The 25489-nt window shown below is 44.5% G+C and overlaps 2 protein-coding genes across 2 annotated transcripts; both read left to right on the forward strand.

Annotated features, from left to right (window-relative positions):
- Nucleotides 1–2658: 2658 nt before the first annotated feature.
- nags (N-acetylglutamate synthase) lies at nt 2659–9793 on the forward strand. The gene is made up of 8 exons (XM_012841869.2): nt 2659–3110; nt 4004–4266; nt 5098–5314; nt 6265–6445; nt 7618–7657; nt 7959–8090; nt 8521–8703; nt 9169–9793. The coding sequence occupies exons 1-8, from the start codon at nt 2712–2714 to the stop codon at nt 9341–9343; spliced, it is 1590 nt and encodes a 529-aa protein (XP_012697323.2). The 5' UTR covers nt 2659–2711; the 3' UTR covers nt 9344–9793.
- Nucleotides 9794–11224: 1431 nt separating this feature from the next.
- On the forward strand, nt 11225–12396 carry LOC105912831 (beta-1,4 N-acetylgalactosaminyltransferase 2-like). Its single transcript, XM_031571399.1, is given in 6 exon segments — nt 11225–11324; nt 11697–11780; nt 11890–12071; nt 12180–12186; nt 12189–12252; nt 12254–12396. Coding segments are annotated over 6 exon segments (504 nt in total). The 3' UTR covers nt 12321–12396.
- The last annotated feature ends 13093 nt before the right edge of the window (nt 12397–25489 follow it).

Consider the following 25489-nt stretch of genomic DNA (forward strand, 5'->3'; position numbering starts at 1 on the left):
TTCCCTCGATATATAGGTAGATATAAACATGGTCTTCTATCTTTCTCTCTCTCTCTCTTTCTCTCCCTCCCCCCTCTCTCTCTCTCTCTGTCTCTTTATCTCTCTCTCTTTGTCCCCTGTGTGTGTGTGACAGAAAATCTGTAAAAAAAAAAAAAAAAAGTGGAAAAAAAGTTAAATGTGTTTCCCTGAACTTCCCCATTGTAAAGTCATATTTCCCCTTTTGAAGCCCATATATCATTGGACTGCATTCATCATTCATATTTTCCTACACCTCTGGGGGGGAGGGCATCTCACAGTGTAGTTTTCCGCCACACTGCAAGGGGCACTTCAGCTCAGCAGCTCCTCTCTGGCGGTAGCAGGATAAGGGTTGTACACATTTACTGCTGTTTGCTCCCACGAGCTACTAGCTAGCAGTTGACAAAAATCCAGTGACAAGCGGATGTAAATTGCCTGCGCAAATACCAAGCTTTAGATGCTAAAATATTAATAATAGGGACAGTAAGTGAAATAATGTTTCTTAAGAGACTGCGAATAACATGTGTGATCTTCAATGCCACAATGTATTTTTGTGTGGCGACGGTCAGTGAATGTGAATGTTGTGCTTAATAATTGTGATGTGCTGCATAGGTACATTACTATTTCCTTATATACTTCTACTTTATATTCCTCTTCCATACATTGGCGAGATGCTGTCTCTGCTGCTAGGGATTGCTGCTGCTTTCGAGACTGCTGCTTGGGATTGATGCTTTGCTCTGACACTGACTACTGATTATCATAGTAAATGGTCTGAAGTAGGATTCTGCGGCTTCTGATGTTCTCACACATCATTAGCTGTTTGATTTCAGTCTTTAGTAGCGTATATTTGGTAATCCATCAACAATAGTGTCAGATAATGGTTCTCAATTCTTGTCTGTGGAATTCTGAAGGAAAAAAAAGTTGACAAACACTATATGACCACCATTGCAGTGCAAAGTACATTTATACAAAAAAGCTCATATTGTTCCTACATGTAAATTTCACAATATGCTCAAATTTAACACAATAATATATATCTGTTGTAAATTCACACTCATACCTAGACTAGAGACAGGTTGCAAAACCACTCACAGGGAGGCTACTACAGTGTACAGCCCCCATGCAACCACCACGCGCTGAGGCAGAGGTGGCCCTCAGGGACTGCTTTGAGTCGACTGACTGGAGTGTGCTGCAAGACTCATTTGGGGAGGACATTGAAGGGGTCACAGACTGCACTACCGACTACCTGAACTTCTGCATGTACATTGTCGCTCCCACAAAAGCGGTGCTCTGCTTCCCAAACAATAAGCCTTGGATTACTAGCAATGTCAAATATCTCCCCAATAAGAAAAAGAGGGCATTCAAAGAGGTGGACCAGGGAGAGCTGAAGATCAGGCTGAAAGAGGCAAAGGAGTTGTGCAGACGGAAGGTGGAGCAGAAGCTGCAGGACAACAACATGAGGGAGGTCTGGGATGGTATGAAAACCATCACAGGCTGCAAGAAGAGCAGCAGCACTGTTGGGGGGGATGTGGTAAGAGCAAACCAGTTCAACCACTTCTACAACAGGTTTGATAACCCTGCTCCTTGTGTCAATGCTTATCCAACACCTATTCACGTACCTCCCCCACCAGCTGCTGTTACCTGCTCACCGCATGCCACTACCCCCACAACTTCACCACCCCCAGATCCACCCCTCCCCCTGCTCTGACCACAGTCATATATATGTTTTACGGGCCCCACTCCCTCCAGCTTCCAACCTCCTGCCACTCACCACAGCTGCACCCCTCCCCCAGACGATCACACACAGTAGGCCTATACCCTGGACTACACCACTGGTCAGACCCATTCTTGTATCTGTTACCACCCCACTCCTTTTGAACATGTTCTCCCTATGTGTAGGCTATGTGATTTGTGTATGTGTGTCTGCAAGTTGTATAAACTACCGGATGTCCTAAAATCTCCCTCGGGATAAAACAAGTATCCATCCGTTTATATCTATCTATCTATCTATATCCATAAACTACAATTCTTTACATTTTCACTCAGAATGACATATAACAAACTAGTCTATTTTTTGCCAGAAACGTTATCATTTCAAGATATCATTATCAAAGTAACACACTTTTCTTGGAATGGAAAATATCTTCTTATTTCACATAACTCTAATTCTCATTCTCTCACTTTGTGTGCAGGTCCGCAATCGGTATGTCTAGAAGCCTAGTTTGTAATGAAGCACCATGCCTGATACTCTTTGTGTATGGATCTTTCACGTGTGGTATTACAAACGTGCATGTTTTATGTTTTGAAATTGAGATAAGGAGCCAAATGTCGGCTCTTATGGCCTTTTAACTGGGTGGGACTTTTCAACAAAGATTTCTCTAAAATGTGTTGATAGATTTGGTTCAATCGTTGTTGTCTATCATTTAGGTGTGGTAGTGTATTATAAAATACAAAATCACGAGATCGCAAAATCCAGGAGGGACTTCCCATTGGCTTTGAATTGTTCAGTCGGATGCTTGCCTCACACCAAAATATCGCTGGGCATGGACCTGTGATACGTGACAGACTTTGCCGGTAGCATGATGACGACACGGCTATAGGGCGAGCTGACTGGGCACGTGCAGGGTGTTCGTTGCTGTCCCTTTCAGCGTGTTCGTTGCTGTCGAAGTAGTTCTCGGTTACTGGTGCCCTCTTGGATGTTACTAAAGTTTCTAACATCAAGATTAAACATGGCCAAAGTTAATGCTGGTACGTGTAGCTGCAGAGCCATGGTCATGGCTGGCCAGCTTTTGTCTAAACCCTCACCACTGAGCCAGCAAAATAACCGCCAGCAGAGATTCCTGAAACTTCAGCGCAGAGTGATGGCCACCAGCGCCGCTGGACGGGGCAACAAAACCCCGGCTTTGGTTCAACAAGAAATACCCAGTTCTCTCCCACTGTCCGACCGTCACAGTGTGTCAAATCGCACATTTATTTACCGGGACGTCAAAGCATTTCTTAATGAAATAGGCGGAGATCCCAGAGAAGCTCGCTACTGGCTCACACAGTTCCAGAGAGCAAATCTTTCCCAAGTGCCTGCATTTGCTGTTTTGGAGGTGAGTTTTGGCCAGTTAGTGGGAATGAATGGGAGACCATGTTCATGACCACCATGATAAGTGGTTGGATTTGACAGGGCAGTGTTACACGACAAAAATGAAAAGTTTTCTGGTGACAAAGCAATACCTGTGGGCTTTCATAGTCTGGCAAACTATCTCAGAACAGAACGTGTATTTGTTATGACAACTCGGCTACCAAGCTAGCTAATTTACTAACATCAGTTAACTAGCTAGTTCAAGTCGTGTTGACCACGAAAGCCGTGCAGTAAAATCCTGGCCGGCACATTTGGTCTCTTAAAACTTTTCTGATCCTATCATTAACGCAGAAATTATATCTCCCCGACCGTTATGTAACTCAGCGTTTCATCAAATATGAACTTAACAGCTGGCACTGCTACATTAACTAAATTAGCCAGATGGCCGTATCCATATCAACAGTGTGAAACATCCATCGAATCTACTCATCCATTCAGAGTGAGCTGCAAAACCGCAGAACGTCTGCGCCCTTTCCAAATTTTTAGATCCACGCAACAAGCTGACACATTTTGCCTCTTCTACGCCCTTTTGCTGTCGAGCGACACTTGCCTCCTGGGTTATATTGGCCTTAAAGTGGCATTTAAGAAGCAAAGGGGAATACAGTTGTAGATGTTCAGGAATACGAGGGGGAGACTTTATTTTGGTGTAGGTCTCAGGGTCAGCAGAACACACTGACAATATCAGAGTAAAACATAATGTGATAAGGCACTTACACAAGTCACTTTGTCATGTCACACCATAGCCTTCTTTGAAGAGTTGAAGAGTCCAAATGTTGTAAATTCATTGGGCCAATCTGTCCATTTTCAGCCAAGAATAACACAGGCATATGCCTTCACCCTCCATCATGTTCTGGGCAGGTTGATGAGTCTGTATTCGAGAACCGTGAGATGCTGCAGAGCCTGGCCTTCGGGCTCTCCTTCCTGCAGCGGATGGACATGAAGCCAGTGGTGGTAATGGGGCTCCTGTCAGGCAGCTTGGCGGATGGAGATGAGCCCAGGGCGGAGCTGGTGCGCCGTTGCCAGTTGCTGACCGAGGTGCTGCAGCACAACACTGCCAGTGTCATGCCCTTCTTCAGCGCCGAGGCCCTGATTCAGGTGCAGGAGCCGCCTCAGGGCAGCAGGTAACTACAGCATGTGTGTGATATACACACCCTTGTAATGATACAGCGCACACACACACCATCTGTCAACACAAAGGTACAGCAACAAGTGTACAGGTAACATAGCGTGTCCCCATCAACCTAGTATGTATACAAACACTCACACACACACACACACACACACTTTCCCTCAGTTAAAACACCTCTCACCAAGTCCCTCAAACACAATGGTTGCATATAAGCCTAAATTACATTGCACTGCCAAAAATCACCATCATAATCTCTACCAGGTGATCTTAGTCTTGCTCTGCATTTTAGTGTCAGCTCTGCCTTGTAGCACCTGTAGCTGCTGACTGGTGCACACTTGGCCCTGACCTGGCACAAGTCCCTTCCAGAGTCTAGAGATCATGAGAAACAGGCACATGTGATGAGGCTTTTAACTTTTAAGGTTATGCTTTTATTCTTAGAGAACCTATTGTACCTATTGCTGGCTGGGGACTACAGATGAAAACTGAGCCATTTTGGCTCAATCTTGCATATATACAATAAGGCAATACTTGCAAGCTTCCCTGTAAATAAACCAACTGAATTCCTCTAGAAAGTGTATCACCATCAGCAAAGCAGGGCTCCTAATGCCTGTCAGTAGAGGCCCAAATAATAGCATATGTTGCAGTTATATACAAAACTGTTTGGACACAAAAATAAGTTAAGCATTACAATTGATGAACAAGACACTGAAATCGGTTAGGCTAGTTAGGCATTTACATGCTATATTAGTTCAAATGTCCTTTATTTGAAACCAAAATCCATCTAGAAATTGGAACTGTTTGCTCCCTGTTTGTTTTGACTCAGTGTCAGCCCCTCCTCCATCACTGTGGATATGGACCTGCTACAGTGGAGCCTGGACTGCGGCACCATCCCGCTGGTGTGTCCGGTGGGCCGCGATCCGTCGGGCCGCTCGGTGGTTCTGCACTCTGTGGATGTTACCGCGGCAGTGGCGCGAGCGCTGCAGCCTTTTAAGGTCATGTTCCTAAACAACAGAGGAGGCCTCCGCTCCCAGAAACACAAGGTAAACCAGGAGTGTGTATCTATGAAGTCTGTGAAATCTCTTAGTGTGTGCAGGTATAGGTCACAGCTACAATGTGTGTGTGTGTGTGTGTGTGTGTGTGTTTAAGGGCAGGATGTAAATGCTTTTGTTTGAGTCTGTGTATTTTTTTTTAATTTTAATTGTTACTTCGGTTTTGCTGGAGGGTGAATGGCAACACAGATAAATGTGTCATACTGGTTTCCCACCCACAAGGTATGATAATTAGGTGATATTGTGTCTGTGAGTGTGAACTTGTGTGCAAGAACCTGAACATGTGTGTCAGTGAGAGTTTCAAAATATTTTAGGTTTGCGTGTTCAGAGAGAGATAGAGAAAGAATAATATTTTGGAAGTGCAAATGTTTGTGAAGGGTTTTGTGTGTGTGTGAGTGTGTGTCTGTGTGTGTGAGTGAGTGAGCGAGCGAGCGAGCGCGCGCATGTCAGTGGCCCAGCCTGCACGCAGCTCCTCACATCAGACGCTGACCTACAACCCAGTCTGGTCTAAATTTATACTCCACATCTGGAGTAGCGTTGCCCTGCCAATACCAGTGGGTACCAGTTACAAGTAGTTACACACTAAATTAATACCAGACACATTTATTACTTAATGATCTCTCGCCCTCTCTCTCTCTCACTCACTCACTCACTCTCTTTCTCTCCTTCTCCTGTTTTTCTCAGTTTCTCCTCATGATTAACTAATCTTTCAATACATTTTTTTCCCACCACTAACTGAACTGTATGATGTACCTCAAAGAGTCCAATGGCAACATTGGGACGTAATAACCCTCAGCCCCTTTTCTGTCCTCTTCTCTTTTATGTGTCTTTCTATCTGTTTGTTTAGAGCCGTGTGTGTGTTTGCGTGAGTATTTATACTTCTGTGTGGTATACAGGAAATTAAAATACATTAAATAAACCACTCCCCTCTGCCCCCTTAGGTTTTGGATTCGGTGTCGTTGCCGGGCGACTTGCCGGCTTTGTCGGAGGCAGCTTGGCTGACGGCAGTCGAACGTCGGCAGGTGTGTGCCATTGCACAGCTCCTGAACCAACTGCCCAGCGAGTCTTCTGCTGTGGTCACCTCTGCCAGCACACTCCTGACCGAGCTTTTCAGCCACAAGGGTAAGACAGACAGACAGACAGACAGACAGACAGACAGACAGACAGACAGACAGACAGACACGCACGCACGCACACACACACACACACAGACACATATCCCCTCTGCTAGTTAACTCTGACTGACCAAACTCTTCAGCCAAAAGCATGAGACACACACACACACACTTACTTCTATGCATACACACACACATCCACACATCACCTTAGCCAACACACCAAGCACCTCCACATTACACACAGACCACATTTTTAGCCCACTTCTCACTAGAGAGGCGAGGGTCGTGGCATATGTTATGTGTAATAGCACACGGTCACATGATCTCATAACCCACTCTCAGGATCACTGCTGGTGTGTGTTTCACAGGACAAAAATCCCCCCTATGCAGCAGGCTCAAAAAATAGCATCGGCTCCCAAAACTTGAACCGGTTGACCCACGGGAGTTCCCATGTGATCAAATAACATCCTGGATGTATACATAAAAGGCCTGGAAGAGGACTAGAAAACCTGAGAGACCTGCTGGTTAGCATCATACTTCAGATCTGATCTGATCATTCTGATCGTTGCCCATCACTGCATGCCTTAACTTACCATTGGTTGAGCCTATAGCAGCAGAATTACAAGCCCTTAAGCATGGGTTATGACCTTCTGTAGACCTTTTACGATACACCTGAACTCTTGAACACGTAGATTTGCTGTGCTATGTAGCCTGTATGTAGTGTGTGTGTGTGTGTGTGTGTGTGTGTGTGTGTGTGTGTGTGTGACAGCAGACATGCTTTCCTTTCTTTTGCAAAGTTGATTAGCTGTAGAGTTTATTTAGCTAAATTCAAAGCCAGATTTGAGAAGTATGTGAAACAAGAGGCTGAATGTTCCGTTGCTTTAACCTTCTAATTCACGTAGATATAATATGATTGTTAAATTCCGCAGGGGGTGAGTTGACACTCAAGCTCTCAATGCCCACACCTTGGTTTGTTATGTTGTGTCAGATGAATAAGGTTGACCGTGTATAATAATAATAATAATGCATTGTATGGCCCTCTTATGATGTTCTCTATGAAAGCCAATAATGTGGCTGAAATGTGGTTGGATCCAGAAAGCCAGATGTGAGCCAATCAGTTGCCTAGACATGTTTGTATTACTCCCCTGTGTCTAATGTGCTTTTGCCTCATTCCAGGCTCTGGAACACTGTTTAAAAATGGAGATCCCATTCACAAGTGAGTATGACAATCTGATATGGTGAACCGTCGTGTGTGTGTGTGAGTGTGTGTGTGTGTGTGTGTGTGTGTGTGTGTGTGTGTGTGTGTGTGTGTGTGTGTGTGTGTGTGTGTGTGTTTGTGTGTTTGTGTGGGTGTATATCCTGCCCAAAAATAAAAACAATTGCACAGTACACATTCAAAGAAAATGTGATGCAGATCATGCTGTGCCAGAAAAATATTTATTGATTCATTTTGGGAAATGCTTTGTCATAATGAGATGAAGGACATGAAGCAAACGTTTGGTTTCTCTGTGACTCAGGTACAGCAGCCTGGATGACATCGACCTGAACCGCCTCCTCATCCTCATCAACAAGTCATTTGGGAAGACTCTGAAGGAGGATTACATAGCGTCACTGAAAGGTCGCTTGCACTCCATCTACCTGTCTGAGGGGTAAGCCTGAGCTCTGAGCATGACCTGTCCTTTCACTATCTTACACATCAACATAATTAAGTAACTTGTTAATGCCTGGGTGGTTGTGTCATACAACAGCGAACACAATTACTGTAACCTTTCAAGGTACCTTTCTCCATAATCATATCCTGGTAAATGGAAACTCCGTCTCCCATCACATCTCTTCCGCTCCGCTCCTTAACTATATTGTGAAATTAAACTGTGTTAAAAGGATTTATTTTTTTTCGACTCAAGTGGACGGAACCCAGTACACTCAAAATATGAGTTATTTTTCTTGATAGTTAATTATGTGAAGGTAAAGCAAGCCCTACCTGTACCGCAATTACCGTCACCACCACCTGTTGAGTCTTCAAAGTGGACGTCTTTGTTTTTTCCGGGCTATTTAACCCACGTACTGCTTCTCTGTCAGGTACAGCGCTGCTGCCATCATCACCACGGAGAGTGTGAGCAGTGGCACGCTCTACCTGGACAAGTTTGTGGTGAGCAGTAGCAAGCAGGGCCAGGGCACCAGCCAAATCCTGTGGGAGTGCATCCGCCAAGACCTGGGCAAGCTCTTCTGGCGGTCCCGGGCCACCAACCGCATCAACCCCTGGTGAGTGGGTGGCCCATACTGTAGGCAGCACCATGGGTTGTAAGAGTAGGGGGTGATACTGAGCTAAGATGAAGGGTACTGACTGTCTAGCCCTGGGTTGTGCACATTGTACTATTAACAAGATTTACGCAAGAAAGGCAAACTATGAGTTTGTGGTTTTATTCACATCAAAATGTTGTAGAGCACTTTCCATCATGTACGTGTAGGTTTGTAAACCTGTAGAAAACTTGCAATTGTAAGAAAAATGCAATACCAAATACTCTGGTTGACGAAGAGTTCCTGGGAGAAAATGTTTTGTTGTAAGGATAAATGGGGACCTGGAGAACACAAGAGTTTCTTTAAGACCCAGGTGTGTAATTTTTTACACCAGGGCAGATGTTTTTATTCCTTGCTGTACATACTCACTCTCTCTTCTTTATCTTTTCTCGTCCCATCTTTTTTGTGTCTTTCCCTCAACATCGTCAGGTACTTCAAGCACTGTGACGGCAGCTTTGTCAACGGCAGCTGGACCGTGTTCTGGTTCGGCCTGACGGACATCAGGGAGTCGTACGAGCTGGTGGAGTACGCCAAGCGACTGCCCGACGTCTTCTGCAGCCCAGAGCAGACGGACAAGGCATTGGAGCCCCCACCAGGATCCTGAAGAGGCTACCATCTTTGCCTTTCTGCTAAACCCACAACTCAAGCTGTGAGATGCCACAAATCGTCGAGTTACTTTTGACATTAAACCACTATCAGACACCTGCGCCTAAAAGCTTGCAGTTATTTGAACCATCACCATTTCATTCGAGATCTTGATTGTTGGCCAAATCTGGGGCCTAAATAGGATGGGTGTGAGGTGTGTATTGTCGCTGTGCTTCATCTTGTTATGTCCCAGAAAACACAATTCATGAAAAGACCATTCAAAAAAGGACTAAATTGGATAGATGACTGTGACAAAGGTTTTGCATGTCCAAGTTTACTAATGCATGGCAGGTCATTCCGGTGTTTGTAGTAGGTTATTAATACACTCCATTTGCTTCAGCTTGCTTGGCCATTCATTTACACTTGGATATGGAAAGAGTAATTAAGGAAGTACAGATTGGAACATCATATTTACATTTTTATTACCATTATTGCAATGCAATTATTAAATCTTTTTTTTTCTAAATTATAAACTTGCTTTTGTTGTCATCTTTTGGGTCTTTATTCAGCTATCACTTGTGTGTGTGTGTGTGTGTGTGTGTGTTGGTGGGGCTCCTACATTAACATCCTTAAGGGGGATATACATCATCATAAGATGAGAGCAGTAGGGATATGAGCCAAATTTCATCATAGATCCTGAATGCCAACCAAAGAAAGGGCAAGTTAAACAAAACTTTGCGTCAATAAAAAAATGAGAACTTCGATGCCCGAAATCATTATTCCTTAAATGTGCCAACATTCTTTAAACTTTAAGTTGATATCCATTGTTAGGGAGGGATCGGCATGAATTTGACAGGTGGAGCATCACAGCTCCTTGAGTGAGTGATTTCTACATCTTCTGGAACGTACTTTTTTTTTGTAGTAAACCACATCTCGTCCAAAATAGTTTTTTTGTTGCGCCTACTCTAAAAACAGAACTTTGACAAATATTCATCAAAGTTTGCTTTGGTTTGGGCAATATAAGTTTCAGAGTAAAGGCTTAACTATTAGCCTCTTCCAAGATAGTTTGCCTTTCCCACAGGCTTCCATACAATTGCACATTGGTTTAATGCATGTTACTTTTGTATTCAGATCAGATGCCACTGATGAATGGTGGCTTGAAGACACTCCTTTGTAAATGTATTACAGGATAATAAAATGTTTTCTGGTGGTGGTGGCTGGTATGTTAAGTAAGGGATAATATATAGTCCTGCGGTCATTATCGAAAAATAAATCCCGATGGGACGAACAGGTCCCCGACGCGCAGCGTGTAACATGATAGTCCATGTATTTTCTGAATTTGTTGACCCCTCATGGTCTGTGGAGCTGAACGGGACCAGGGTGAGCCGAGGTCTGATTATTTGTGTTCACTGGTTTTTAGATGATGGGATCATTTCAATTTGTAAACAATCTCCATCGAACATAATTTTACTGTGAGAGGTGTTAACCCTTTTAGATTAAATAAACCAAACATTGTAAAATGAAAGGCTGGTTAATGAATGATTAATAATAATAATAATAATAATAATAATAATAAAAAAAATAATCATTTCAGGGTTGGCTGTGAATGCTCATTGAAGGCAGGGTTACAAGGTTTGTGCCAAAACATCTCAATAAGAGGCATGATAAAGTTGTGACTTCTCAGGGACTGTAAATGCATAGGCTCTTGTACATCTGTGATTTTTGGCCCTGGTGGTCCATGACAGCCTGTTTGTCTTATCTGCTCCAACAGAGTTGACAGTTGTCTCTGGGTGTGTCCACTTTGCTATTGGACAGGTGTCTCTCCGTGCGTCCCATGGTGTGATGGTCGTGGAGAGGGTTCCGCAGGGACAGGAAGTGGGGGGGGGGGCAGAACCAGAGCATGCTCAGTATTGCCACCACCAGTGTGCACAACCTTAATGAGCTTCTGGCACAGGTGACCTACTCCAGCGTGGTGTACCTCTTAGAAACAGGAGATCTGGGTAAGTCTGGGTGTGAATGGGCAAAAACATGAATGTACTTATTGAGATGTCCATGTGCAACACTCAAGTGTTCCATTTTGTGGTTTACTAAGTGTTTTTGAAATAGGGATGGAACTACGAACTACAAACATATGGACTATGAACCACCTCACTGTGTGTAAAGGTAAATGTTTAAATACCTGTACCAGGAACCACAGAACAGAAGCCTTAAAAATGACTTTAATTACACACAACTAGTTGCACAACTGTGTCTATGTTGCATACTTTGGTCCCAGCAAAAAAACTATATTAAAATATCTTCTCGGATTATTGGAGGATATATTACAAATGTGCAACTACAGCAGTGATAAACATAATAAAAACACAATACAAATTTTAACTTTGAGGACTATGAGGTCGTCTTACCAGTCACAATCAAGAGGCCTGTGCTTCCTGTTTTATATGATCTGGGTGAAGGTAGTCTCACGCATGATACTTTACAATAAATTATGTGCTCATATGATATAGGTATAGTATGATACCGTGTATGATGTGTGTGTGTTGTGTTTTCTCTCTCTCAAACCAGACAATAATTCTCAAGTGACCTTCGTCACTGAGACGTTCTTAGGATACAGAGAGCTGAGGTTGTTGATCAAAACCATCAAGGTAAGATACCCAGACATCCGAATCATTGTTGCAGATGACGGCCAGAGGACAGAATGGGTGGGGGGTCGCAACGTTGACCAGTACATCATGCCCCCAGCTAAGGTAGGCTACAGTCTGTTGATATCCCTCCTGCGTTTTTAGATTTAAATCGCGCATTTCTTTGGGTGAGTGGTTTGATAGGAACTTCATCAAAAACTCATCTTTGTCCAGGGCTGGTTTTACTGCCCGTCTCTCAGGTCACAGCCAAGTACTTCCTGTGGGTGGACGACGACTTTTACTTCATGAACCAGCATAGAGAAGTTTGTGGAGATCATTGAGTCTGTGCCAGAGCTGGATGTGGTGAGTTTTTAATAAATGATCACTGAAGACTGGTCACAGGTCAGAGCCAGAGAACTAATCAACCAGCTAGTCATTCAGGGCTCAATCAGGTCCAATTCAATTCAGTCAGGTTTAGTCACAGCACAGATAAAAATGAAAAAAAATGCGATTAAAATGGAAATCACTGTAAGGGAGAGAAGAATGCCATAAATAAAACTAAAACGGACGGGAACCGGACGGGAACCGCTTCTACTTCACGCTGGAGCACGGGGAGGGCGGGTGTCTGTCCCGTCAGCAGACACCACAGACCGCTGCCCGGGTTTGAGGACCATAGACATATATACACATGTATATATGTCTATGTTGAGGACCATGTGCTAGTAGACGGCGTGGTCAACTACTTCCTGGCCAGGACAGATGCTGTCCCCAGAGTGGGGTTTAGCCCCAGGCTGAGAAGAGTGGCCCACTCTGATATGTCCTCAGATGGCCAGAGTGTTATCAAGAGTCTGTTTGTTAGGAATAGGCATCCATCTTGTTGAGGCCTCTGGGCAGTTATTTCAGCCAGGCAAGACCAGGCGGGTGTCTAAATGAACAGGGAGAGACACGTGACTTCACAGCTGATGGTTAAACTGACATGAACCAACATTCACCTGAGAATGAGGTACTTCCTCAAGAGGCACGCCTAATATACAGTGTCTTTACATCATCACGTGAGGGTTTTCAGAAGACTATATGATATAGATAAGCTAAACTTTTCTGGTTGTACCAAAGATGTCTTATTTTATATGTAAATTCAAATTAAGAGTAAATTAAAAGTAATTCAGGGTTTTACTAATCCTCTCCTTCTCCCTCCTCCTTCTCTCATCCCCGTGTCTTTCCCTCTCTTTGGTCATGGATGGCCTGGGACGTTTGTTGGTGGCCTCCTGGTCACCTCAAGTGTGTTAGAGCTTGAGAGACAACTTCAGCAAGGGATGACACTTTTATCACATCGAACATTTCTCTGTTCCAAGAACATGCACTATTCAAGCACGAACTTGAGCATACAGTGCTGGAATACTGTGAGTCCTTTTCCCCCCTTATGGCCACCAGAGGGCAGCAGAAGCATATGCATTGTAAAAGAAAGATCCAGAAGTTGGTTTGGTGAGTCATTTTGAAATGTAGGCAAAAGATTTGATCAATAATTTTTTTAAGTTTTGAGCTTTATTTATGGTCAAGTACTACATTCTGCTGATAATTCCAGATGTTTAGTCAAGTAACTGTAAGTAATTCTTTTCATATTTTGATTATAATTTAGTACCAGTTTCGCTACTTTTTTCCTTCAAAGTGTTAATGTACAACCTTGGAGAGTTTCATGCAAAGCTGTCTTCAAGTCATGGACTCGGAACATAATGGAACATACTGGAACAGAAAAGAATCCTTTAGCTCCCTCTAAGGACACAAAAACACTACTACAGATACCCTCAACACATCCAGACTTGGGAGTCATTCTGATCCCCTTTAACCCATAAGTCTTGTTTTTTAGTGTAATTAACTTTAATTTATTTATTAGTTATTTTAATTTGTCTCCTCAGTTATTGTTTCATCATACATTGTGTTAATTTCTTATGTTTGTCATGTAATGTTGATAGTTTGGAAGTTGATTATTTCCTGAACTCAAAAACCTCAAGTGGGCTTAGTGTGTCATATGATGACAGGCCAAGTACAGACGTCCATTAGTGTTGCAGATAGTCTGGTTAGGTCAGTTCCAATTGTACTCAGACACATTTAATGTCACCGCCGCTGATAACAGCCCCACCCCAAAACACCAGAAAATTGTTTCTGAAGAAAAGTGTTTTGGCAGCATCCTGTTAGTGCATTGCTGTGTTCTGCCGTGTACAACCATGTACATTCAAGTTTCCTTGAAGAGTTGTCCTGAATGGTGATTCACGGAAGTCATGGGTAGTTGACTGAACAGCTTCATGTCACATATATTCATCTAACTGAAGTGGCCTTCCGTGAGCATCACCCAAATTCTCCTTTTTACTTCTCCTCCTTCAGAAAAATGTGACCTTGTGTTTCCCTGTAGTCCATAATGACAGAAAATGCCAACCTTGTTCAGCCAAGTACTGCTCTCTGTTCTGTTTCCTTATTCCAGGTTTACTTTGATGCGTGTTTGGGATGACAAGGAAGGAGGGAGGAAGCCATTAAATGTTAGTTGTTGTCTAACTGCAAATATATATTTTATCTTTTGCATTTTGACTATTCTCTGTCCGTAAAGTTTAATTTTGATTGCAAAGTCATCAGAGCTATTAACAATTTATAAGTGAACCACATTAAGTGGCGACATTTAAAACTACCTCAGTCTCCTCAGAATAATTACCAGGACTAGTAGGCAGTTCATGAAGCTTTTGTGTCATTTTTTTTTCTTTGATTTTTTCTATTATCTCTTGAGATGTTCTTCAAGAAACATTAAAGTTTTAGCTTATAAAATTGCTGCTCGATATTTGTATGTGGCTGTGCATGACACCCCCTTACAAATCCCTTGTACGGTTCCTGTGTAAAATTCAGCATAAAAAAAAGTTTGTCCCTTGCTCTTGTGTGATGGAACTAACTAACACTCCAGAGTGTGATTCACTGAGGTGGGGGCTGATGGACGCAGAGGATTGGACAGGCTGGATTATAATCCTCACACAATGACTTCAAGAGGAGGGGGGGCATACAGGTCATTTGTTCTGTTACCGAAATGGTAGTGCAAGGTGTTAATAGTGCCAAGGTCAGAGTTTTGAGTCCCCGATATATGACATTTGATAAAACGTATGCTTCGATGTACTGTATATACATATGGAAAATACCTCTTCCTGCACTCAGTACTTTGACTTCAGGGTAGAAGCATCTGCCAAATATGAAAGTTATATCACAGGGGCCCTACAATTCCTTGCTTAAAGGAGCTGCACCTGTCTCGTAGGCTCTGCTGTCTGATTCACGCCTGCTGGGTCTTTGGCCCAAGTCTCCAGAGCCTGGGTCTGCCTCGGCCCACGTCAGGAGTGATTCTGAAGTCCGCGGGAAGCTGGAGGTGAGGGATTTTTTTTCAAAAACTGTTTGGAGTCAAAACAGTTTATCAGCGGAGGCGTCTACAGGTGCCTCTGCGCTGAATTTGTCTTTCGGGGCCCGTGCGTTTATTTAGTTGACCCCGCCGGGAACTCCCGTCGGTGGCACTGCCCCTCGGGTAATCTTCCGGTGGATATTTGGACAAGGCCGGGAATCAAAGGTGTTGTGGGAAGCCCTGGAGCTCCCAGGGCTAAGTGGACATTTCCTGGGGAAACATGAGGCAGATCGGGCCAGCGCTGTGTGCCATGGAGCAGGGATGAATGCCCTCTTTATGCTGGGGTGGGAGAGGGATAGAGAGAGGGATAGAGAGAGGGGTGGGAGAGGGATAGAGAGAGGGGTGGGAGAGGATAGAGAGAGGGGTGGGAGAGGATAGAGAGAGGATAGAGAGAGGGGTGGGAGAGGGATAGAGAGAGGGATAGAGAGAGGGGGAGAGGATAGAAGAGAGGGATAGAGAGAGGGGTGGAGAGGGATAGAGAGAGGGGAGAGGGATAGAGAGAGGGATAGAGAGAGGATAGAGAGAGGGGTGGGAGAGGGATAGAGAGAGGGATAGAGAGAGGGTGGAGAGGGATTAGGAGAGGGATAGAGAGAGGGGGGGAGAGGATAGAGAGAGGGATAGACGAGAGGGGTGGGAGAGGATAGAGAAGGGATTAGAGAGAGGGGGGGAGAGGGATAGAGAGAGGGATAGAGAGAGGGGGGAGGATAGAGAGAGGATAGAGAGAGGGATAGAGAGAGGGGGGAGAGGGATAGAGAGAGGGATAGAGAGAGGGGGGGAGAGGGATAGAGAGAGGGATAGAGAGAGGGGGGGAGAGGGATAGAGAGAGGGATAGAGAGAGGGGTAGGAGAGGGATAGAGAGAGGGGTGGGAGAGGGATAGAGAGAGGGATAGAGAGAGGGATAGAGAGAGGGTGGGAGAGGGATAGAGAGAGGGATAGAGAGAGGGGTGGGAGAGGGATAGAGAGAGGGGAGAGGGATAGAGAGGGGTGGGAGAGGGATAGAGAGAGGGATAGAGAGGGGTGGGAGAGGGATAGAGAGAGGGTGGGAGAGGGATAGAGAGAGGGGGGGAGAGGGATAGAGAGAGGGATAGAGAGAGGGATAGAGAGAGGATAGAGAGAGGATAGAGAGAGGGGGGAGAGGGATAGAGAGAGGGGTGGGAGAGGGATAGAGAGGGGGGGGAGAGGGATAGAGAGAGGGATAGAGAGAGGGGTGGGGAGAGGGATAGAGAGAGGGGTGGAGAGAGGGATAGAGAGAGGGATAGAGAGAGGGGTGGGAGAGGGATAGAGAGGGGGGGGGGGAGAGGGATAGAGAGGGGGGGGAGAGGGATAGAGAGAGGGGTGGGAGAGGGATAGAGAGGGGGGGAGAGGGATAGAGAGAGGGGTGGGAGAGGGATAGAGAGAGGGGTGGGAGAGGGATAGAGAGAGGGGTGGGAGAGGGATAGAGAGAGGGGTGGGAGAGGGATAGAGAGGGGGGTGGGAGAGGGATAGAGAGAGGGGGGGGAGCGAAGCTGCACACTCTTCCTTCCCTCTCTCTCTCACTTCACTCACTCAGCCCTCTTCTCAGTTGCTCTCTCTCTGTCCTTTTGTCTCCATACCCATCTTCCCTTTATACCTCTCTCGCTCTCTCTCCCTGTCCCTTTAACTCACTGCCTCTCCACAACTAATAATATCTTTTGAAGAAATGTACTCATAATGAACCTGCCATTACTTATTACAGTAGTGACTCATTCTGTTTTTTTTTTTTAGCTTAACCTTCCCTCCAAATAGAACACCGTTACTGAATGCAGCCCTAGTCAGCAGGAGTAGACTGGGTAAGAGAGCGGATTTGCCCAAATGAAAATTGATCTTATTTACTTTATTACATTGAAGACTTAGTAGGTCTAGTACATCTGCATGTGGTCTTACCACAGCTGATATTGGATTGTGTGTTCGTGTGTGTGTGTGTGTGTGTGTGTGTGTGTGTGTGTGTGTGTGTGTGTGTGTGTGTGTGTGTGTGTGTGTGTGTGTGTGTGTGTGTGCGTGTGTACTTCTGTGTATTCTTGAGCCCCAGATAACTTGGCTACAGAACAAGCCAGGAAAAAGCTCCTGGGGTGAGTCAAGTGTGCAGCTTTCATTCCATCTACCTTGGCAGCCAGGTGAAGTAAGAGCCAATATCACAGCACTGTCTCCCTCCCCGTTTCAGGGTGTGTGTGTGTGTGTGTTTGTGTGTGTGTCAGAGCCTGTCATATTCATACATATATCTACATACATATCAGGGACCTTTCATCCAGACTAACAGTATTGGGAACTACTGTATGGCGCTACAGTCACAGCTGCTTTGAGAGTGAAAATGGCTGTCGTCACGTCAAGTATTCTGGGTAACACCTGTCAAAGGGGTGTGTATAAAGCCTGACATGACACCTTCATAACCATGACATGACACCTGTCATTAGCATGAAGGAATCGTGAATATCCTATCCTTGAATGTTTATGACTGTTGCCGTTTACTGTCATTCGGTACATTATGTCAATTTTAATGTCAAGTCAACATTGTCTGGGTCGTCTTTGTTATGACAACTTGACATTTACCAAGACAACATAACCTGTCAACGTCTTTGTTATGACAACTTGACATTAGAAACGACATAATTTACCAAATGACACTTAATGACAACAGTCATAAACATTCATAAAGTTCTGTTATGGTTATGACGGTGTCATGTCAGTCTTATGCACACCCCTTCAAATAAAGTGTCAAATATTTTTTTCAACTGCTACATCAGTCATCATTTCATTACTTTCATAGAGGTTGTCCCTAAAAGCAAGTTGAACCTACACATGCATGAATTCAGAGGATGTACAGAATAGGCAGGGATAGAATTCTAGGAATTAATCCCGGTGGTGCTAGACTCTTGCTTCTTTGATAATTTAATAAACCCAGTAAAAATGAAGTCTGGCAAAACATTTAGAAACGACTCATGTTGAAAGCCTGTGACTGAAATAAATATGGAATACTGATGAAAACAATAGAAATGCATGTGAAAGAAAGGATAAGATAAGATCTAAAGGTTTGTAATATACAGCCATGGGATGTGTGGAGTGCGGTGAGCTGGCAGGATGTTAGTCTGTGTTATACCGCCAATACCAGGTCCTGCACTCTGCAACTCTCAATTAGACGGCTCTGAACCGGCACTGCCAGCCTATGTATAGCAGGGAGGTCTGTTGGATTCCTGCTGCCAGATGACTCAGTCTGTGGGGACGGGACGAGGCCTTCGCAGTGAGAGTCAAGCCACAGAGGAATGGATGATAGGAGAGCGTCTGAAGAGTTAGGGCAGTACAGAATGAGTAAAATATCATTGGATATCTAACTTGTGCAGTGAGAGAAACAAAATAACACAGAAACTTGGTGACTGAAAGGGAGTCGAATGCGTGAGACGAACACAATGTGTTGAAATGGTGTGACAAGTGTGGCGAGCGTGAAGGGTCAGCTCGTGTGCTCCTATAGAACTCTTCACTCTCTTAAAGAGAGAGAAAGAAAGTCAAGAAGAGAACAGACAGTGTGGAGTGTGTCCATGTCTTTATGCCCCCCCCCCCCAACCACACACACACACACACACACACACAGGCACACACACACACACACACACACACACACACACACACACACACACACACACACACACACACACACACACACACACACACACACACACACACACAGGGCTCTCTGGCTGGTCTGACCCTCTGATGACTGTCCCAGCTGCACTACAGCCAAGACACCCACAGCTGCTTCCAATATGAGTTCTCCACTCCGTCTCCTCACCGACGGCAACAGCCTAATGCCTCTTCCTTCTAGAAAACTCTGCAGCACTCTGGGTATTCTTTTAAAAACAGCCAGTTTAGTCCATCTCAAAAGCTTTGTTTTCTGTTCAATTCAAAGAAGCGTGCCTAAGTAAATTATATTTAAAGAAATAGTTGAACAATATCAGATATGTTCACAATGCATTGCTGTTTTTTGTATTGCTAGCTAGCAGTGTCTGTATGACTGAAACTAACTTCATGTTTACAGTTTTTCTTGATTGCGTACACACATGTACACATATAATTGGACCTATTAACTAAACAACTATTAACGCCATTTACCAAAAGACAGACCAATTTCAAAACTTACACACTACTAACTATGGTTACACATTTTGTATGTCATTTCCTGTAATGTATCCAGCCACTGGTTATGTTAATAGATATGTATCTACCTATATGATGCTGACCATGACATGAAGAGGAATGGCAGGTCCTGATAAAAACAAGCCATCCATGCTAAAGAAAATGACATGGGACATTGAATGACCATGTGACAATATTGACGATATTTATTCACATGGGTTCCTTATTTTTAATTGAGACAGTATGCATGAAAAAAATTAGCGTTATAAATAATATTACAACACTATGACCAGTCTCACGAATCGTCTTTCCTTGTACATGGTCACAGTAATGACAGTTGTTTCCTAAGTTACTGTATGTCTGTGAGAGCTAGCGAGAGTCCATTTTGTGAAAAAGATTTTCCATCAGTGATGCCACTGTTTTATTCTCTCAGGTTCTCATGTTTAGTCTAGCTTAACTCACAGTTCACCACTTTCCTTTGGCCTACTATAGTTGGGGAAACCAGTCAGGCTCACAAACTACTCTTCACAGCATATCACATTTTCAAGAAGAGCTTTTTGTATTCTACACACTACTAAAGTATCAGATGCTGCACTTTTGAACAGAACATTTGTATTAATTAATTTAGCAAATATCTTCTTCTCCACAACTTGCAGTACAGATATTTACATTTTCATGAGAGTGTGCTGTGTAGAAATCATAAGGGTTGTGAATTTGACATTTCAGTTGTAATCACAGACTAGGACTGAGTCTGAAACAGATCCTCATGAGGCTCAGATCCACTGGAACCATTGGAGACGCAGTGGCCACCAGCTGCTCCTCATTACTGAACGGTTTGGGCGTCATTGTAGATGCCCACATTTTATACACAACATTATACACCAAATGTCTGTGCACTGTCCCTTTGAATGAAGCATCTCCTCCACATGTCACTCAGGTCTGGGCTATGAATATATATGTAATATGATGGAGAACTGTGATGAATCCAGTTGGTGTTTGTCAATAGAACCTCTACCCACTGCCTGGAATGGGTACAGAGGGCAGTGTTTCTGTTGTGATCCAGTTTGCCTTCTGGCTGTGGCATTCTCACTACTAAAGACCGTGGAAAACATTTCACTTGGTGTGTGTGCACATCACGCATGAATATGTGATAGAATGGGGCGGAAGAGAAATAAGAAGGGAGGGATAGAGGGAGCAGGCAGGAGAGAAATAAACAGGGAGGGATGGAGTGAGCAAGCAAGCAGGAGAGAGAGAGAGAGAGAATGCTGGCCTTTAGACACAGTGTCAGCTGTTAATAATTCTAGGCCTTCACAGATAAAAGACGGGAGCGTGATTCAGACAGGGGCCCAGTGCAGGGGAACATTTGTGCAGTACATACAGTGCATTACTGTCAACAAGTAACCCCAGCTTGCATTTGTTTGTTCTTTCAATTTAAAAATAAACAAACAGCCTTAAAAAGATGTCACTTCACTCCTTGCCCATTTCTGAGGCTCAAGAGAAAGCTCCCCCCACTTCAAAACTCTGGCCCTTATAATGAGCAAGAGTGGGCGTGGTTCTCAATGAACCCACCACACCCACCTGCAGGCTATTACACAGCTAACAACCTGACCAACACATCACACTGTTAACTATGTTTTAGATCACATTCAGCATCTTCACAATTACCTTTAAAGCTTACAAACACTGTTTCAAGTGCAGGAGAAATCAAATTTACAGTTTGTTTAAGACTTACAATCCATTGGTACTTTACAGTTCAAAAGTTAATCTTGGTGACTGCCAGCCTTCACATGAAGATCCCTCCCTCTTAGACAGCCACTGCACTCGTCACATCTGAGTTCATGGCATTCTTTTCTGTCTTTCTTTGTTTATTTTTCGCTCTCAATCTCCTGTTCTCTCTTTTTCCTTTTCTTTTCCTCTATGTCACACTCTCTCACCCACTCACACTCACAGCCTCTCCTCTCTTGGTCTCCCTCACTCCCTCCTACCCCCTCACATCTCAGCATGTGTTTTTTGCCGCTCCTCTTCTGAACATGTCTGCTCCACACACGCATGCGCACAAGCACGCACACACACACACACACACACACACACACACACACACACACACACACACACACACACACACAGACACACACACAGACGCAGACGCACAGACACAGACACAGACACAGACACAGACACAGACACAGACACAGACACAGACACAGACACACACAGACACAGACACAGACACACAGACACAGACACAGACACAGACACACACAGACACAGACACAGACAGACACAGACACAGATACACGCTGGTGTGAGGAGTTCACTGTCGCAGCTCTAGGGGGCCGTGTTTGCTCTGTACGAGCAGCGCTGGGGTCTCAGGGGCCCTCTCTGCTTGTTCCCCCCTCCCTCTCTGGACATGTTCTTCCATCAGAGGCACTGGGGGGAGGGGGAGGGGGTCAGACACCACACACACACACACACACACACACACACTCACTGCCCCAACCCCAGTACAGGATGGTGATGTAGTGCGGATCCAAGAAACACAAGTCTGGCTGTTTATCTGGCAGAGATCTCAGCATGGCTTTTTTCTCTGTCCATAGGCTCAAAGCAGCAGACTCCAGCAGCGTATAGCATGGAGCATGTCGTACCACCCATGGCTATGAGAAAAAAGGAAAACCGCCTGAATACTGCCATAACCCAACCAGCTTTGAAAAAAATTCTTAAGAAAGGTTTCACAATCAAGTGTGTCGTTCAGAGAGTTGTAAGTAGAATCTAGAAAGTGAGAGAAACTAAAGAATCACAAAGGCTTTCTTTTTCTGTCTTCCATAGAACACCCTGTTAGAGTTTCTGTTCTACTGACACACCCTCACACGGAGCTCAGGGGGTTTGCACATGTTTAGCGATTTGCAGATGCTAGGAGGGTTAGTTCCCAGTGACGAGACCCGACATTGTCTGCTGCGCAGTTCCTTTCCCTCCGCAAGGGAAACCATGAAACGGCCTTCATATTTGAGATGCACCTCCCACAAGGCAGACACCCAGGATTCATCAGGCTCTCCAAAAAGAAAAAAAAGGGGGGGGGGGAAAGAGAAAATCCAGTCGTGGGTGGAATGAAACCCAACTCTCTCTCTGTCTCTCACACATTCTGTCTCTCTGCCTTTCTCTCTTTTGCTCCCTCTCTGTGGTCTCTGTCTCACGCTCTTCTGCCTCCCGCTCCCTCTTCTTGCTCTCCCTCCCTAGGTTTGTCTCACTCTTTCTTCCTCTATTTTTACAGTGTTTTTTTTTTTCATTGCTGTTAACTGCAGCTCTATGTTTTTTTTTGCTGAGGGCTCTGCAGTCATCATCACTGATCTCCCCTCCCCAGGCCCACTGTCCTGCTCATGTTCCCACCGACCACCATGGACTCTCTTTGGAGGAGATTTAGTTTTACGTTCTGATCCTGTTCAATTTCTTTGTTGACTTGCTGTGTTCTCACTCCGTCTAAAAACTCTGACGTTTCCTCACTCAGTGCATATTTGTTTAAGGACTACTGTGCACTGTAACACAAGATGGTAGAGGTTCACGTCTATGGTTAGACGGTGAGTCCCTCTTCCTCTCTCTCTCTCTCTCTCTCTCTCGCTCTCTCTTTTCTTCTTTCTCTCTGTCTGTCTCTCAGTGGGAAGGCAGTCTGCTGGAGAGTTGCTGGAGGTTGCTGCTGGTTTCTGAAAAGCAGCCAGTCTGATGTGGCTAGCAGCTCTCTGTCTCATTCAAATTTTCCACCCAGAAATATTCCTCTGCCCCTGAGTTTTTCTTTCTCCACTGGCTCATGTTTCCCCCTGTTCCCTCTCGTTCACATCCTCCCCCATCTCTCTCTTTTGATTTCTCCCTTCGAATAATCTGTTCTCCATTCTATTAGAATTTCTTTCTTTCTTTCTTTCTGTCTTTCTTTCTTTCTGTGAAGTTTAACATTTCAAACTTGCTGCACTATGGCCTATCTGTCTTTTTAGATTGAGTTTACTTCCTTTCTTTCTGTCTTTTTTGTTTTACCTGCAACTCCCTTTCTTCACTTCTCTTTTATTCCTCCCTCCATCATTCCTCAGTGCTCTCAAATGCCCTCTGTTGGCAGAATACAGAACTAACCACAAGGCCATGGGCATAAACAGCTGAGCTCTCCCTCCCCCTTCCCTCTTTCTTTCTCTCCCTCCCTCCCTTGCTCGTTTGCTTGCGTCAGAAAGTCCATGTCTGATCCACGTGGACTTGTGCGGTGGCCTTTGCACGAAGATGACAAACCTGCACCAGATCTTGCTTGACTTTCACTGGCTTTCTGAGAGCCCAATTGGGATGTGCCTCAACCAGGCGACCTCTCATAGACCCTGCTCACCACTCCCTAGGAGTCCGCGACCACTGTGTGTAGACTGTCCCTCTCCTCTACTGTTGTCTCTTATGTGTGGAGTCATCTAATGCTTTGCCCATCCTCTTCCTCCTTAAGGACAGCTCTCATTCAGGTCTATGAATGAGGCTTAACGATCAGTGCTTTTACTGTACGCCTGCACACCGCTCTAGAATAAGAGATGCACACTTGAGTGTGCAAAACGTAGTGTAAAGGTAGCTTTCATAAACTCACAATGACAGTCACTTCACAATCACTTCACAATCACAAGTGATACACCAGCTGTGTAACCTTGTTAGAAAGTTTGAGTGCTGTTCAAAAGATAATGCAAAAGATAATTATTCCATAGTTTAAAAAATGCTAATGTTTCTGATAGCAGAGTGATACAATGTATCCCTACCAATCTTTTGATCGCATTGAAGTCACGTACTGGATTCCCCTGCAAGTCTCACCATGCAAGCAGCTTTTATTTACAGAAAACGATGTTTTATTTAGCAACACTGTGACTGTTTAGGTGAAAGATTAGCCTCACAGTTTAGAGGAGATTTAATTCCTTCCTGCAGCCATGTGAGCAGGACGAGGTGGTGCTGTGGAAACATCCGTCCTGGGAAGATCAGACAGGTGGCTGATGGGATAGCAATGGCGTCTCACTCGCTGGCTCACTGCAGATGTAAAGGGCTGTACTCACAGGGTGAAACCAAATTAGATGAATTTAAATGAGCAGTCAAATATAGACATACACACAGATACTCTTTCATACCCAAACACACACACACACACACACACACACACACACACACACACACACACACACACACCACACACACACACACACACATACAGAGATACCCACACACAATATGCACAGTCTCTCGCTCTCTCTCTCTATCTCTCTTTCTCTCTCTCTCTCTCTCTCTCTCTCTCTCTGTGAGAGATTTGATTTATTTTTAATTTTTAATTTAATTAACAGCAAAAATGCAACAATAATGACAACCATAGTACACATCCCAGTCATGCTAAGCCATTTGTAATGCTAAACCATTCCCACTCACTAGTATTATTAGTGGGCAAAGGTGCATGCTATGGATTCAATGTATAGCCTGTTCTGACTCATCTTTGGTCACTGATGTGTTTGGAGTAGAGCATCAGAGAGTGCAATGTTCTGGCAAAGGATTAAGCATATAATATGTTAAACCTGAGACTTCTGAAGCTACTCTTTCTCACACACTAGATATGTATGGGTGCAGTTGCGGCAGTGTGCACTAATTTGGTTGTGTTTCTGCACATGTGATTGTGTGTGTGTGTGTTTGTGTGTGTGTGCCTGTGCATCTTCATGAGTGTGTCTGTGTGTTCACGACTGTGTGTTTGCTCATGTCATTGTGTGTCCATGTGCACGTGGCTGTTAGTTGTGTGTGTGCGTTCACTCAGTGTGCATCCCTGTGTGTGGTCCGTCTGCAGGTGGTGGCTTCACTACTTACTTGAGTGCTCTAGTAGTGTGTGTGTGTGTGTGTGTGTGTGTGTGCGCAAGCGCACGTATGTATGTGTGTGTGTGTGTGTGTGTGTAGGTGTGTGTGTGTGAGAGAGGGAGAGGGAGAGGGAGAGAGAGAGAGAGGG

Source organism: Clupea harengus, chromosome 1 (assembly GCF_900700415.2).
Source record: "Clupea harengus chromosome 1, Ch_v2.0.2, whole genome shotgun sequence".
In the NCBI taxonomy this organism is placed as follows: Eukaryota; Metazoa; Chordata; class Actinopteri; order Clupeiformes; family Clupeidae; genus Clupea; species Clupea harengus.